General features: G+C 35.6%; 1 protein-coding gene across 1 annotated transcript; it reads left to right on the top strand.

Moving 5' to 3' along the window:
* The first annotated feature begins 469 nt into the window (after positions 1-469).
* Positions 470-14,771, top strand: LOC111080115 (BLOC-1-related complex subunit 8 homolog). Its single transcript, XM_041595969.1, has 4 exons — positions 470-589; positions 5,939-6,009; positions 14,219-14,325; positions 14,389-14,771. The coding sequence occupies exons 1-4, from the start codon at positions 550-552 to the stop codon at positions 14,711-14,713; spliced, it is 543 nt and encodes a 180-aa protein (XP_041451903.1). The 5' UTR covers positions 470-549; the 3' UTR covers positions 14,714-14,771.
* The last annotated feature ends 628 nt before the right edge of the window (positions 14,772-15,399 follow it).

Raw genomic sequence — 15,399 nt, forward strand, 5'->3', positions numbered from 1 at the left:
TAGGCTATACCTAAGTTATGTGAAAAAAGAAGCTATCTCTAAAAAAAGATTTTAAAAATTATAAAATATATTTAATTCATAAAAAAAATTTTATTTGATGAATAAATTAACAGTCAACAAGCATTTTTTAAGCACCGAGCGGAATATATATCACTTTCGGTCGACGGAAAATTTAGCGCGTCTGAGTACTAGGCTATACCTAAGTTATGTGAAAAAAGAAGCTATCTCCAAAAAAAGAATTTAAAAATTATAAAATATATTTAATTCATAAAAAATATTTTATATGATGAACAAATTAACAGTCAAGTATTTTTTAAGCACCAATCCTATACAAAAAATTGGTTTTTTTTTTATGAGTAGTGTTACCATATGTAAAAGAAACTGCGTTTTCGTTAAAACGTATTGATGCAGACCTGGTGCAGCCCATCAGAACTCTGGATTTAAGTGAATACCACTAGTAAAACAGCTCGAAACATAAACATTTATATCGATATCCATTTCAATTACATCTCCTTCCTTAATTTTGTTGTGCCTTTTAAACGCGAAACAATGTCTCGAGCAAGTGAATTGATATTTAAAACAAGAAAAAGTATGTTATTTAAAAAACTTACATAGCCAAGAAAGGTCGTGGTAGGGAACACATCTTAGCGTACTTATTGCACATGCACATACGAATATGTTTGTATGTGGTACACTGAAAATTCACAGAGATGGTCGTACATACGTACATATGTATATCACTGAACCACTTCAGGCACATCTCAGAATTTAGGAAAATTTTAGTATTGGATTTAGATCAGGAATGGTTCTTAAATATATGATTACTGAAATTTTTGTATAACGTAATTCCACCTTTGTTTGCTATTTGCTTTGCCCAGTGCATATAATTTCCCTCTTTATATCTCCTTCTTTATTTTGCTACTGCAGCTGCAGCATCGATGCTGTTCTCTCGCACTCTATCTCTTTATCTATCGCTCGTACTCGGCTCAGCAGCAGCCCGAGCTTCTATTGCTTCTTTCGTTCTCTCTCTCGGTTGCATTAGGGCACCGGTAATTCGGTCCGCCTGCTTTCATTTAGTCTTTGCTTGATCGTCATCAATATCGCACTCACGTTCTACCGTCTTTATCTCTCGCATATTGAACAGACCCTGCGTCTTCAATCGATATCGCTTTGATTTGACCAACCGGCACATCCCGCTATCTCTTTCGCTACACTTATACACCCCCTATTTCGCCTACTTATAACAAAATAACTTGTACACACATAAGGTATATCGAGTCCGCCTGACTTCTTATTTTACTCTAAATCAACATCTAGTGAAAAAGCTCACTAGCTTAACACACACATTCACATGTTTTGCAGTGCGTCGACAGCAGGCAAAAAGGAACATCCCTGCAGTACCTGAAGTGAGCGATGACAAATGTCATCGCCTATGCTCCTAGGATGTCCAGGACAGTTTGATCAGCTATCAGTGATGGATTTCTTAGGATAGTTCTGGTGAACGCATATGATTATTTTTTTGATGTAAGAATTCGTGGGTCAGATTTTGAGAAATAGGTCGTGAAAATAGTACGATCCATTGGTCTAGTGTGTGATGGATTGTTTTGGCTTGTATCGATATCGATTAGAATACGCACTAAATCGTAAAGAAAAAGAAATAGACTAAGGCTTGGCCAGGAATTTGCTATTTATTCCTTGAGGGTGTGGAACATAACCAAAACAGGGTTGATGAATCATCTATGTTTTGAGAGCAGTGCCAATTGTGAAATTGAAGAAAAATTAAAAAAAAATTCACTCTGTATATAGTTGCAAAACAAAAAGGAATCTTTCCTTTTGCGCACAGTTTTTTCTTCTAACTCTCACTTTTCACTTCAGGAATAAGCATAGTATTTTGCTCAATCATTTCGCGCACAGCATCGATATTTTGTGGCACAAAAATTAGTTTTAAACGAAATTCGTCCTGCAAAGAAGGAAGTCCCCGATTGAATTCGCGATACCAGTTTTTTCCATTGGCCATGCATGGGGCTTCATCAATAAAAGTTGCACTAAGCTGATCTAAACGTTCTTCACCTAAAAATCCACCTCAAATATGGTAGAAAATTATGACAGACATTTTCATGTACATTTTTGATTTATCGTTAGTCGAAATCACGACCACGTTTGATTTGATATCATGATTTTACGATAGGGGAAAAATATAAATAGCTAGAATATTCTAAAATCTGACTGAGTACCGGGTATAAAAGTATGTGTGCCTATTCTGCCTTGCAAAAATTTCTTCACATTTAATGCCATCTTTTTTTCCAGCTATATATTAATTAAAAAGATGTTTTTTTAGAGATAATTTCTTCTAAGCGCCAAAAGTACTGTGAAAATATAATAATTTTCCATGTTATACTGTTAGTCATTAAAAAATTATAGACTATTTCCACTGGCGTCCATCCACCATTCATTTCGGGGATGGACCGTAAGGTTTTCCCGTTCCGAAAATGTCCCAGTTAATCACCATCCATTAATATTCGACATTCACAACAAAAAAGTGCGATTCACTACGAAACTGTAAACAATGAAAACCAGGAAAATGGGGAAAAACAACAACAAAACATCTGATATGTCAGAATTGTCTCAGACACAAAAACTCAGAGGTGAGATAGCTTGTGGACATTTATTCCTCGGAAAATTCGTTTATGAATGCTCGGCAAAACTCGTGCAGGATATTGCACACTGTTTGTCAGCCAACAGCCTTCCGACTGTTCTATATTTAGAGCCCAAAGTAAACAATCCTATGGCGATACAAAACTTTCCATAAAAAACGATTCGTTTTTTTCGGGTACATCTCGCCAAAATGTCCCGAACTGCTTCTAAAAAAACATAGCATTATATTTGTATTTAAAACATTGATTGGATTTAGTAGAAACATTCACAAATGACCACGCTTCAGTGTTTTTAAAACAGATATCTAATCTAATATATCCTCCTCGTCAACGTTGGCATCATTATCCATGTCCAGCAACATGATTAGTTTGTGCAAGAGTATATTTTGGAGCTGAATCACATTCACAACCATTTCAATATTATTAATATTTATTTTAATTATAAAAGTAAAAAAATTTTCCGCCACTGGTGCCATTGGGAATCGGAGTTTCCCTTCGATTCTCATAGATATGCTTTTTTGGAAAAGGTTAAGGAATATAAAAGCCTAGTTAAAAAGTAATGATTATTGCGACGTGTTTTAAGAAAGCCAGTTGTTGTGCGCCCTCTTAAATCGATAAATATTGTGGCATCCTAAATTTGTAAGATACGATAAAGCCGTGAAACACACAATAACTAAAAATTATCTTCTCGATTGTCTGCGATCTGGTCATTGCGATATTATACCTTAGCAAAACGACTTTAAATCAGAGGCCGGCAGCGTCGTATGCACTGTGCATAGGAAAAAATGTCGGGCAGCGCAGTCGGCACACGTACAGCGTAAAGACTTCTTGTGGTTTCGTTATTCTGCCCTGATGACGTAGCGGCAGAGAAACATGCTTCGGGCTATGCACAAATGGCTTCATATTCTGCTCGCCTACCTCAGCGGCAGAGAAGCAATCGTGTGCCCTATGTACAATTTCTCGTCTTTCGCAGCGGCAGAGAAGCAATCGTGTGCCCTATGCACAATTGCTCGTCTTTCGCAGCGGCAGAGAAATAAATAACGTATTTGACTTCGTGTCTGTTGTCATCGCACACAAACGCACCAAAAAAATGTGTGAGTCTGTGTGCCGACCACTGCTTTAAATGCACAGCTGTGACTGAAGGTGAATGAGAGGTACTTGACGGGTTTAGCGATTTATTAGTTTTGGGGTGGAAGTGGAAGTGGATGTGTGTAACGCCCAGAATGAAACGTTACCGACCAACCCTTAAAGTATTTATATTCTTTATTAGCATCAATAGCCGAGTCGATAATAGCCGAGTTGACAATAATTAAGTAGCAAGGCCTTTGATTGGGGAACACCAAATTTCTCACGGAGAATTATACGTCCCATGTTCTCGCGTGGGCAGACCATGGACCAAATTTATGTTTGTTATGACCAACAACAAATTTCGTGCATTCAATTAAAAGTTAGTATTGATAATTTAAATGACAGAACTACGTTTGCCGGATCAGTTAGTAATATATAATACACATTTTTATACCCGTACTCAAAAAAGAGTTAAGGGGTATATTAGATTTGTGGTAAAAGTGGATGTGTGCAACGCAGAGAAGGAAACGTTTCCGACCCCATAAAGTATATAAATTCTTGATCAGCATCAATAGCCGAGTCGATGTCCGTCTTGATGAGCGCTTAGATCTCAGAGACTATAAGAGCTAGAGAAACCAAATTTGGTTTCCAGACTCGTGATATCACACTGCTACAAGTGTATTCCAAAATTTCGCCCCGCCCCCTTCCGCCCCACAAAGGACGAAAATCTGTGGCAGGCACATTTTTAAAGATACGATAAAACTAAAAACGCATTATCGTAGAGAATGACCATATCTACCAGACTGCCGAATCTGAATCAGATCGGATCATAATTATAGCCAGAATGAAATTAATTTTCTGTTGGTTCCCCCGCCTACTTCAGCCAGTGACCCTCTACTCATTCTCTTTCTTGCTCGCACACTCTTCCGCGTTCAGTGCGCGAGCAACACCTAGCGGAGGAGATGTAGAATCTAAATGGTACATGTACATTTAGATGAAGAATATACATAGTAGATGTAGATAACATATTTAGAAAAAAAAACTTTTGTTTTTAATTCAAAAATTCTATAAAATTATATGCTCAAAAATGTATATACTAACTGAGTACGGGTATAAGTAGAATCGCGTCCACAGAAGCGACTCACAAATTCCTTCTCGTTTATGCATATAGATGTCATAGAATAAAAAATAAACGAGAAGGAACGTGTGAGTCGCTTCTGGGGACGTGACTCTACTTATACCCGTACTCAGTCAGTATATACATTTTTGAGCTTATGATTTTTAAGAATTTTAGAAAAAAAAAAAAATTTTACATTTTACATTTTTTTGCTACATATGCTATCTACATCTACATATACAATGTATATTATACATCTAACATGTAGATTGTACATGTTCCAATTAGATTCTACATCTCCTCCGCTAGGGGTTGCTCGCGCACTGAACGCGGCAGAGTGTGCGAGCGAGAAGGAAAATGAATTGCGTTGTCGTGGGCGGGCGGGGGAGGGGAAGCAACTGAAAATTAATTTCTTCATTCTGGCTATAATTATGATCCGATCTGATTCAGGTTCGGCAATCTGGTAGATATGGTCATTCTCTACGATACTGCGTTTTTCTTTTTCTCGTATCTATAAAATTGTGCCTTCCACAGATTTTCGTGCTTTGTGTTGGTGGAAGGGGGCGGGGCGAAATGTTGAAATACACTTGTAGCAGTGTCATATCACATGAGTCTGGAAGCCAAATTTGGTTGCTCTAGCTTTTATAGTCTCTAAGATCCAGGCGCTCATCGAGACGGGCGGACGGACATACGTACAGACGGACAGACAGGCATGGCTCTATCGACTCGGCTATTGATACTGATCAAGAATATATATACTTTATTGGGTCGGAAACGTTTCCTTCTCTGCGCTACACACATCCACTTGTACCACAAATCTAATATACCCCTTAACTCTTTTTTGAGTACGGGTATAAAAAAACAAGCTATAGGAGAATATTTTATTACTGATGACCTAATAACCAAATCCAAACGAATTTGAAATCAAACTAATGCCAATAACGGACGTAGAAGCTATTGATCTTCTAGGGTATTAAGTGCTTCGGTCAACGAATCTAGCCTTCTTTTGCTGTTAATATATATGTTTTAAGTGCACACATACACATTAATGAACAAAAAATTAGCATTTTAATAAATATTAAAACATTTTATATTTTAGCATCCGGAAAAATATCTGAAAATGTACATATATTCGCAAATGACCCCTCACTAGCTTTTTTTCGAGTTCAGGTATGTGAAGCCGTTATCATTGTAAATATATCAGGCAGGCTCCGGCTTTCACATTCACTTTGCGTTTTAATTTTCAGCAAAGGCGCTCTGGAATCCACTAAAGTCGATTTATTTACTCCCTGTACTGTTAAGCGCAAAATTTACTGCTGTTTTACTCACGCGTTAGTGCCAACTCATACTAAAATAACTCTGTTATGTTTTACAAAAATTTATCGATAACCAAACCAGCTGTTTTGAGGAATTCACTATTTGTTGTTGCCCTGGCCAATTTTTTCAGATCCAATTTAGGTGGGTTTAAAAAAAATATTTATAAAAAGGGCCCTGGTAATAGTGTGAAATCCATTTCAATGCATCAATCAGTCATCTATTTATTTCATTTTCCAATTTAGATTCGTTTTGTTGTATACAAATTCCCATCTCGAGCGAAATTTAGAATTATTATATCTTTCGTCGTCCAAAACACACACATTAAAAATTTAGCACGTCTGAGTACATACTAGGCTTTAGCCAAAAGAATGGAATATTCCCCACTACTAGTATATGTCTCGGGTATTTGAATTAAGGAATTTTATCTCTTAAATACCTTTTAATTTTATTGTCTTTTTTTTATGTGGACGTTGATATGCAATCACTGCACCATCAAGTGGCCCATGCGACACCATGCGAGAGCCAAACACAACTCAAGGAGCTAAACATGCAAAAATAGCTAAGAAATAGTACTAATTACGGGAAGGTATGTTAGTATTAGTGATTTAAGAAGAGGAAGGGAATTAGTAGTGGATATTATATGGTGGAGGGAATTGAAGTCCGAGCATAGGACCCTAAATGGTTCGTGCAAGGACTAATAATTTGATCTACAAAGCGGAAGGAACAAAGGAATAAAGTTTCTAGTAGATATAACAGAAATCGTAAAGTTTATGCGGCTCAACAAGTCAGGGCTATCTACTAGACATATGCATGAAAGTATCCAAATGGGCAAATGAATCATTCATTCTGAAAACGGGTACACGTTTTTGACTGTACAGCGTCAAAGGAGTGTGGGTGAATGCTGTCATAGTGCCTGTATTGACAGTTAGTGTTCTCACTCACTCCCTAGTTGTACAGTAGTTAATGAGTTCAGTTAAATTGGTGTACAGTACAGTGAATGTACTGTACAGTGAGTGAAAACAGGAAATAAAAGAAAAAATCAGATATGTCATATGCAGGAAAAACAATATACAATAATCTGCATAATCTGAAAATATTGAGTTGATTTTTTGGGGTTTGGGTGAATCAATTTTTTAATTTTCAATGGCTTGGCTATTTAACTGAATACCTATCATAATTGCCTCTATGTCTTTTACTGTTTGTTTCTTCTCAAGGTCTGTAAATTGTGATAGTTTATTGGTGGGTGGGAACAAAAAAAGGGCTTTGTTATGAAAATGTTTTAAATTGGCTTGAACTATTTTATCTAAATATGTGTTAAGTGAAAGTTTGCTTAATTTTACTATTTCAATATCATTATCATGAAGTGCTGTTATTTTTTTAAAATTATTTATGAATAGTCAGGTGCAATGTTGGATAGCTACTACCCTCTAGCTTTTTTGAACAAGCTTCAAAAGGAGCTAGAGGGTTCACCATTGCGCTAATTTTGCTTAGATTCATATCCTGTCTTCTACTTATTTCATTGTTTTCAAATAAAATGTTTGAGATTTCCATCCAGTTCATTTCAACTGATTTGAAAAGGTGAAATTTTGTATTCCAGCGAGTAGGGCAGTAGCTTTTAAGGGTGCTTTTTAAAATAGAGTTTTTACCCGATTGCTTAAAATATTTAACAAGCTCGCTGCAGCGATAAACCATTTCCAATAATTCGGGCACCTCGTTCACAACTTTACCAATAACATTGTGAACTAAGTGATTTACACAGTTTAAAGTGCTCAATCCACTGAATGCAGCTTTCATATTGGCTCCTCGGTCAGTTACTATTACGGGTTTATCCATCAGCAAATCACAACCAAAGTCCCGTAAAATACTTTCGATTTTCTTTTTATTTCGATCACCTAAGAGATGTTGGTTTGTTATTGTTATTGATACAATCAATAAAATTTTACCTGTACAGGAGACTCCATCCATTGATTTCACTGCCAGTAGGTTTTTAAGGGTTCCTTCTTTTATATAATGAATCGTCAGGGATATATACGATTCTTTAAAAAAATCGTCCGTCCATATATCCGAAGTTATGCCGTATCCAAAGTTCTTAAACTCCACAATTTCTTTTTTTATTTCATTAAAATGAAATTCATAAAGAGCTCCGATGTTCCATGAGATGCTTGTGGGATGTGGCAATAACGACTCGACATTATGTTTTCCCCAAACTTAGCACCAACAGATATAAAAAACTGGGCTAAGTTTTGTAATCTTGAGTCCGCTATTATATTGAAGGGTCGCCCATTCTTAACCGTCCATTCAGTTGCTAACATGGTGCACTTCTTCTTCGATTCAGCATCTACGTCTACCTCAGGATGGCTGCGCTTACGACAATTTGCCATTACATAGCATTTGTGTTTAACTAAATTCGATGTGCTTTCCTGGAAAAGATCTCCCATACCTTGCTTCGTCCTTGTTTTGCAGAGAGTTTCAATTCTCCATTTAATAATTTGCATTTGACAGATGCTGCGTATTGCTTAAAATTTTTGTCATCATTTAAGCTCTCCAAGGATGAATTCTGAGTTAACACAATTATGCTTTAATACCAACGTGAAGAAAACTCGCATTTACTCACATTCAAACACTACATTTCGACTGCTATTTTTCGCCAATACATTTGCATTTACTTACAAACGGACAACCACAAACATATAAATAAACACAGTTCTTTAATAGATTAAGCAATGAATTAACACCAATAAGCCATATATAAATCTACTCTAACAAAAACAAAAAAATTCATTGCACCTGCGTCGTTTTCTTTACAAGCCATGTCAAGTTTTTGCACACTACTACACACAAAGTGTTAGAACGATACTAAACTAACTCACTTCACTTTTAGCGTTGTACATTTTTTGTAGGATATAGAATATCATATAGCAAGAAATGAGTGCAGTATTTTTGAGTACAGTACACTACTGTACAGTACTGTCCAGTAGGAAATGAATGTAATTATGCAGACCTCTACTATCTACGTCTCCCTTGATTAGGCTGTGCCCCAAGAATTTTTCTACGACTAAGGTTGGAAGGTTTATTAAAAGCAATCTACGAGGGTAAGATGGCAGTCTCACACCTGCATCCCAGTTAAGGCCACGCAGAGCAAAAAGTAAAAAGTAGAATCGGATTGCAAGCGAGGGTGAAATGTGTGTGTCTTGTGTTACATAACAATAGTAATGTTGTTATTTTTATAGAAAAACGAGGAGAAACGTGAGTCGCTTCTGTTGCCACGACTCTACTTATACCCGTACTAAGTCAGTATATACATATGACATTAGACTTTGCTAACTGACCAGCTGCAAAAATAGAGTTAGGCTTATGGGAAATGGTCAGAGTGAGAGAAATATGTACGTCCAGTTGGCTGGACGTTCATACAACTAATATATCGCCTTCGGGTTTTGGCTCGGGTTGAAGAGCATTTGGCTGTTGTCGTCATGTTCGTCTTATAACGTGATACGAACCGAACAACAGCAACCCAACAGCAACACACAAAAATATATGATTGTATAATTATTTATTATAATCGCTAGAAAAGTTTTGAATTCTCTGTTTTTAATTTATTCTTCTGAGCTCTTATAACCTTTACCTTAGAATTTTTTTGTGTAGTTTGACAGTTTTTTATAAGCTTGCCACACAATATCAGAAGAACTGAAATTTTTGTAATCCTCTATATGCTACAATATGCTAAAATTTTAACATAGAATAAACAAATAGGAGTACAGTGGAATGTCGCAAATTATACCTCTAATAAATTTGAAATGTCCAGAAATTGTAGACGGCCATTTTGATGTATTGGAGGTTTTAAAGATTTATATTTTCGCACCGATATAAGGAGCTACAGCAACCAAATTTTCTTTCCAGACTCCATCCGCCCCCACAAAAGACGAAGTTCTGTGGCATCCACAGTAAATCGTAGTGAATTACCATTTCTACCAGATTGCCGAATCTGAATCAGATCGGATCATTATTTTCAGTTGCTAACCCTCCCCAGAGCTGCAACGCTACTCATTCTCTCTCTCGCTCACACACTCTGCCAACCCTTTGCGAGCTGTGGCGGAGGGGATGTAGAATCTACATTTTGAATATTAAATATTAAAACGGCTTTTTACACAACAAAACGAATCTTAATTGCATATTAGAAAAATAGGTGACTTACTGATACATTGACGCGAATTTGACACCAGTGCAATTGTGACTGTGCCCTATTTGTAAATACTTTTTTTTAAACAATCTCAAAATTGAATCTGAAATAATTGGTCTGTGCAACAAAAAATAGGGAATTCGGAGAACAGCTGTCGCAGTCCAATTTGGTTATCGATGAATCGTGTTAATAGAGCACTTGCTGATTACACTACATTACAAACCAACTTTTTCTGATAGATATGAAACTTTAAAATTTTTTTAAAGAATTATGGTTTTTTTCTATGGCAGAATTTTTTTTTGAATAATTTTTTAATTCTGGTATTTTTTTCCAAAGCTTTTTCAGAGGTAGCGCTTCTTTTTTTCACATGAATCTAGTATCTTACGTCTGGTTGTAAAGAACTTTGCTATTTTGAAAAGATAATTAACACAGCTACAATGTAATCCCAAACACTTTGTGATTTTAGCTTACCGTCTGGGAAATACAAAGCATTGAAATGCAAAAATGATGATTTTTGTGTGGTATTTTTTAGGAAATTTTGACTTTAATTGCTCAGGAAATGTCGAAAAAATATATATCCGGTGTCCCCTATTTTTTGTGTTTAGGTGCATAAATTAGACGTCGTTTAAGGTATTGCTCATTAAAATCTATGGATAAACTTTGCAGCTAAAATTCGTTAACCAAACCTTAAAAATTAAAAAAAATGAACAACGAGAAGGAACGTGTGAGTAGCTTCTGGGGACGCGACTCTACTTATACCCGTACTCAGTCAATATATACATTGTTGAGCTTATGATTTTTTAAAATTTTAAGAAAAAAAAATTCTACACATTTTTTTGCTACATCATCTATCTACATATACATATACAATGTATATTATCCATCTAACATGTAGATTATAGATGTACCATTCATATTCTACATCTCCTCCGCTAGGGGTCTCTCGCGCACTGAACGCTGCAGAGTGTGCGAGCTTGAAGGAAAATGAGTTGCGTTTTAGTTTGTCGGAGGTGGCGAGGGGAAACAACTGAAAATTAATTTCTTCATTCTGGCTATAATTATGATCCGATCTGATTCAGATTCGGCAGTCTGGTAGATATGGGCATTCTCTACGATAATGCGTTTTTAGTTTTATCGTATCCTTAAAAACGTGCCTGCCACAGATTTTCGTCCTTTGTGGGGGCGGAAGGGGGCGGGCGAAATTTTGAAATACACTTGTGTGATATCACATGAGTCTGGAAACCAAATTTGGTTGCCCTAGCCCCTGCCCTTGAGATCTAGGCGCTCAACAAGACGGACAGACAGACAGACGGGCAGACAGACATGGCTATATCGACTCGGCTATTGATGCTGATCAAGAATATATATACTTTATGGGGTCGCAAACGTTTCCTTCTCTGCGTTACACACATCCACTTTTACCACAAATCTAATATACCCCTTAACTCTTTTTTGAGTACGGGTATAAAAAATACTTTTTCGAAGGTTTTGGGCCCAACTTCCAATGGGGAACAAAGCAAACGAAAAAGTGTTGTCCATTTGGTACCTGATCGCGATCCCAATTCCCAATTGGCTGTTGGGCCACAGGATATATTTTCTTTCGACTTTTCCCGAGTTTTTAAAGTTAAAATTTCGTTAAAAATTCAATGCTTTATATTTACCAGACGGTAAGCTGAAATCACAAAGTGTTTAGAATCTTCTAGCTGTTTTAATTATCTTTTCAAAATAGCAAAGTTCTTTACAACCAGATGTAAGATACTAGAGTTACGTGAAAAAAAGAAGAGCTACCTCTGAAAAAAGCTTTAAAAAAATACCAGATTTAAAAAATTATTCGGAAAAAAGGTCTGCCATAGAAAAAAACAATTATCATCAAACCATTTCTAAGCCCTAAGTCTTTAAGATAAAGTTGGGTTTGTTCCTTAATGAAAACTCGTGTCGAGTAGTGTTATATTTAGAAACACCATGTTTTTCACACGGACAATTATACGTGGCATGTTCTCGCATGGTCCAACCATCGAGGTTATTTATTTTGGCTAAAGACGGAATGCCAAAAAATATTGTACACTCAATTGCTCTTAGAAATTAAGATTGATAGCGCACATACAAAAAAATGTCGGAAAAATTTGAATCTGGATGATCCATATAGATTAGTTTATGATAAATTGGAGATGATATAATTATGACACACGAAAATATATGATATGATTACACAAGGGAACAAGATTTATTTTTTGATGAAGAACTGAATGTTCTTTTTAAGGTAATCGGGGACGCTTAATCCAACCTTGTACTTGGTTTTTTCCTATCAGATCGAATTTTCGCGATATACCGTTATATCCAAAATTAAGGCACTTCCCTTACATATAGTGGACTAACTTGAAAACGGTTAACAGTATTTAGCTAAAAAAAACTCCAAAACTCGCGAACAACACTGTCTTTAAGCCGTGCCTACATTGGTTTTGAATTTGCCCAACAGATTCAGTGATATCGTTGCAGTTTTGCAAAAAAAAAAAAAAAATTAACGAAAACAAATATTTTCTTGTTTATAAATTTAAAAAAAAATAGCCACAAAAATCAGTTTTCGTCTAAAAACATTTAGTTGTACATATTTTAAATGAGATAAAATTTATTTCATTCCAATCGGTAGTCCAAAAAGAAAGTTATAAGTATTATAATGTACTGTAACTAATCAAAAAATTTTCTTTTATAAGATTTTCTTAAATTATAATTATTTTGTTTAGAGATTAAATGTACATCGAAAGCTACTTTAATATGATTTTTCATAAAGCTAATAAAAGCAAAATTGCCTCCCAGCCAATAAACTTGACAAAAATAAAAATTTGTAACAAATTTGAACAACCATTACTGAGCCATGTTTCCTAAAACTTTGCTAAAGGTTTTTTTTTACTAATTTGAGGTCGCTGATTTCAAATACAATATGCATTTTTTCCATCAGATCGCGTTGTTAAGTTAAAAGTTTCCAGTTCAAATAGTCATAATTTTACTCCTCATCGGGCGATTTTAAAGCATGTTATTTTTTCTTATTAATGTAGCTGTTAGATTTGCAAAACAATTAATTTTTTAAAATCGCTGAATGAGGAGTAAAGTTATGATTTTTTGAACATTTGTTGATGGAAAAAAATCAATAATTCTATTAATACCTGTAACTTAAAACCGCGATCTGATGGAAAAAAAATGGAGATCATATTTGAAATCAGCGACCTCAAATTAGTAAAAAAACTTTAATCAGTTTTCAATCAACACACAAAAAGTTCGATTTTGTTCCCTTGTGTTATGAATAAAAATAACCTAAATTAGCAAGTTGATAGTTATTCAGACAGGCTCCGGTTTTCACTTTCACAAAAAAAATGTGATTGTCTTTTCAAAACGAAAAGTCAAGCGCTCCAGCTCTCGTAAAAAGCAAGATTTTTCCGTTTTCAAAACATGAATTTGACACCAATTCCAGTGCAATTGAGTTTGTGCCAATATTAAACCCTAAAAAATTGGTCAGGTCAAAAAAAAAAAGATGTGAATTCATCTTAACAGCTGTGGCAGCTCGATTTGGCTATCGATAAATCTCTGTTAAACATAGCAGAGGCATTTTATAGGAGCTGGCTCTAACGCGTGGGTATAACAGAAGTTAATTTTGCGCTCAACAGTACAGGAGTAAACAAATCAAACTTTTGCAAATTGCAGAGTACGTAGAAACGAAAAGTATGCTTTTTTCGTAAAAACGGAACTGAAAACAGGTACCTGCCTGAATGTAACTACAATCATAGATTTTAAAGAAAAATCATCTATGTTTGCGTATCGATGAGATCGATATTTCTTATATACTCTTCCCGATTATATATTTGCGATATAACTGCACTAGTGTATTTCTAGGAACACGTGCGGAAAGTATTACCAGCGATATATGAAAAACGTGAAGAAGTGTTCCAGTTGCAAAAAAATCTTCAGGGACATTGCTATGACATGGAATATGGAGTAGAGTATGTAAATTTATTTAACTTTTTACAAGTTTAACGTTTGAACATTGCGATTATAATTCACAGAGCACTAAAAACAATAGAAAAGTCGGAGCCCTTATTTTCCAATGTACAAGCAATATTAAAAACTTCAATTTTTTTAAAGCAACAGCTTGCTACCGAAGAAAACAGGATGAAAATAATAAAAGAAAGCATTAAATCCTCGGTATACAAGAGATTTTCAGCGCACCTTGCACTAGATCTTCCCGAATTGCCTGACTTTAGTGGTGTAATACGGGACACAAGTCAACGAATTGAAAATAAAATTGGTCCTGCTAATGGTCGCGGTGATGCACAAAGTTTTCAATCTAACTTAGGAGAACTCCAAAGGTCCTATACCACATTACACTAATTCTTTACTGATGATAAAATATCTAATTTAAAACTTAAAATAAAAACTTAAAATAAAATATCCTTTATTACTATTTTCTATTACTATTATTGTTCGGCTAAGCGCCGGCCCATGGCAGCACAAAGAGTAAGTTGATCATCTCTTAATCTAATGTCTCTCTTTATAACCGTTTGTTTGCTTGCACTTATGCTCTTGCTGGTGCGTTGCTCTTTCTCGGCGTTAGTCAGCCGCTGTGGGGGAGGCTCATCAGAAAAAGCAGAAGACACTTCAAATTCGATCATCACCGTAGTAAAACGTTTGGCTGTCTGGCACAGTGACCTGCCTGCCACAGAGTTCTAAACTAAACCTAACATAAACATATCAACTTCAACAGTCTTGAACCGGCCCCCGCGTCTTCAATTGACCCATCGTTAACTCTCGTTATCAAATTCGCACACCTTTCGCTAGTTTTGGATAATACATATATATTAACTTAAGTAAAATAAATTGTGAATACATTAACTGAACAATCATCGTCTCTTAAATAATCTTGCAAAACAACGCTACTGAAGAAGCTCAGTAGCTCAACATTTGGTGACCCCGACGTGATATAAACATAAACTCTTTAAATTTTATCACAAAAAACATTTTCGTTGGATAAATTCTCTTTGAACCACGGTGTTTCGGTTCATCGTTTGTGCACAAGC

This window comes from Drosophila obscura, unplaced genomic scaffold, assembly GCF_018151105.1.
Source record: "Drosophila obscura isolate BZ-5 IFL unplaced genomic scaffold, ASM1815110v1 contig_9, whole genome shotgun sequence".
In the NCBI taxonomy this organism is placed as follows: domain Eukaryota; kingdom Metazoa; phylum Arthropoda; class Insecta; order Diptera; family Drosophilidae; genus Drosophila; species Drosophila obscura.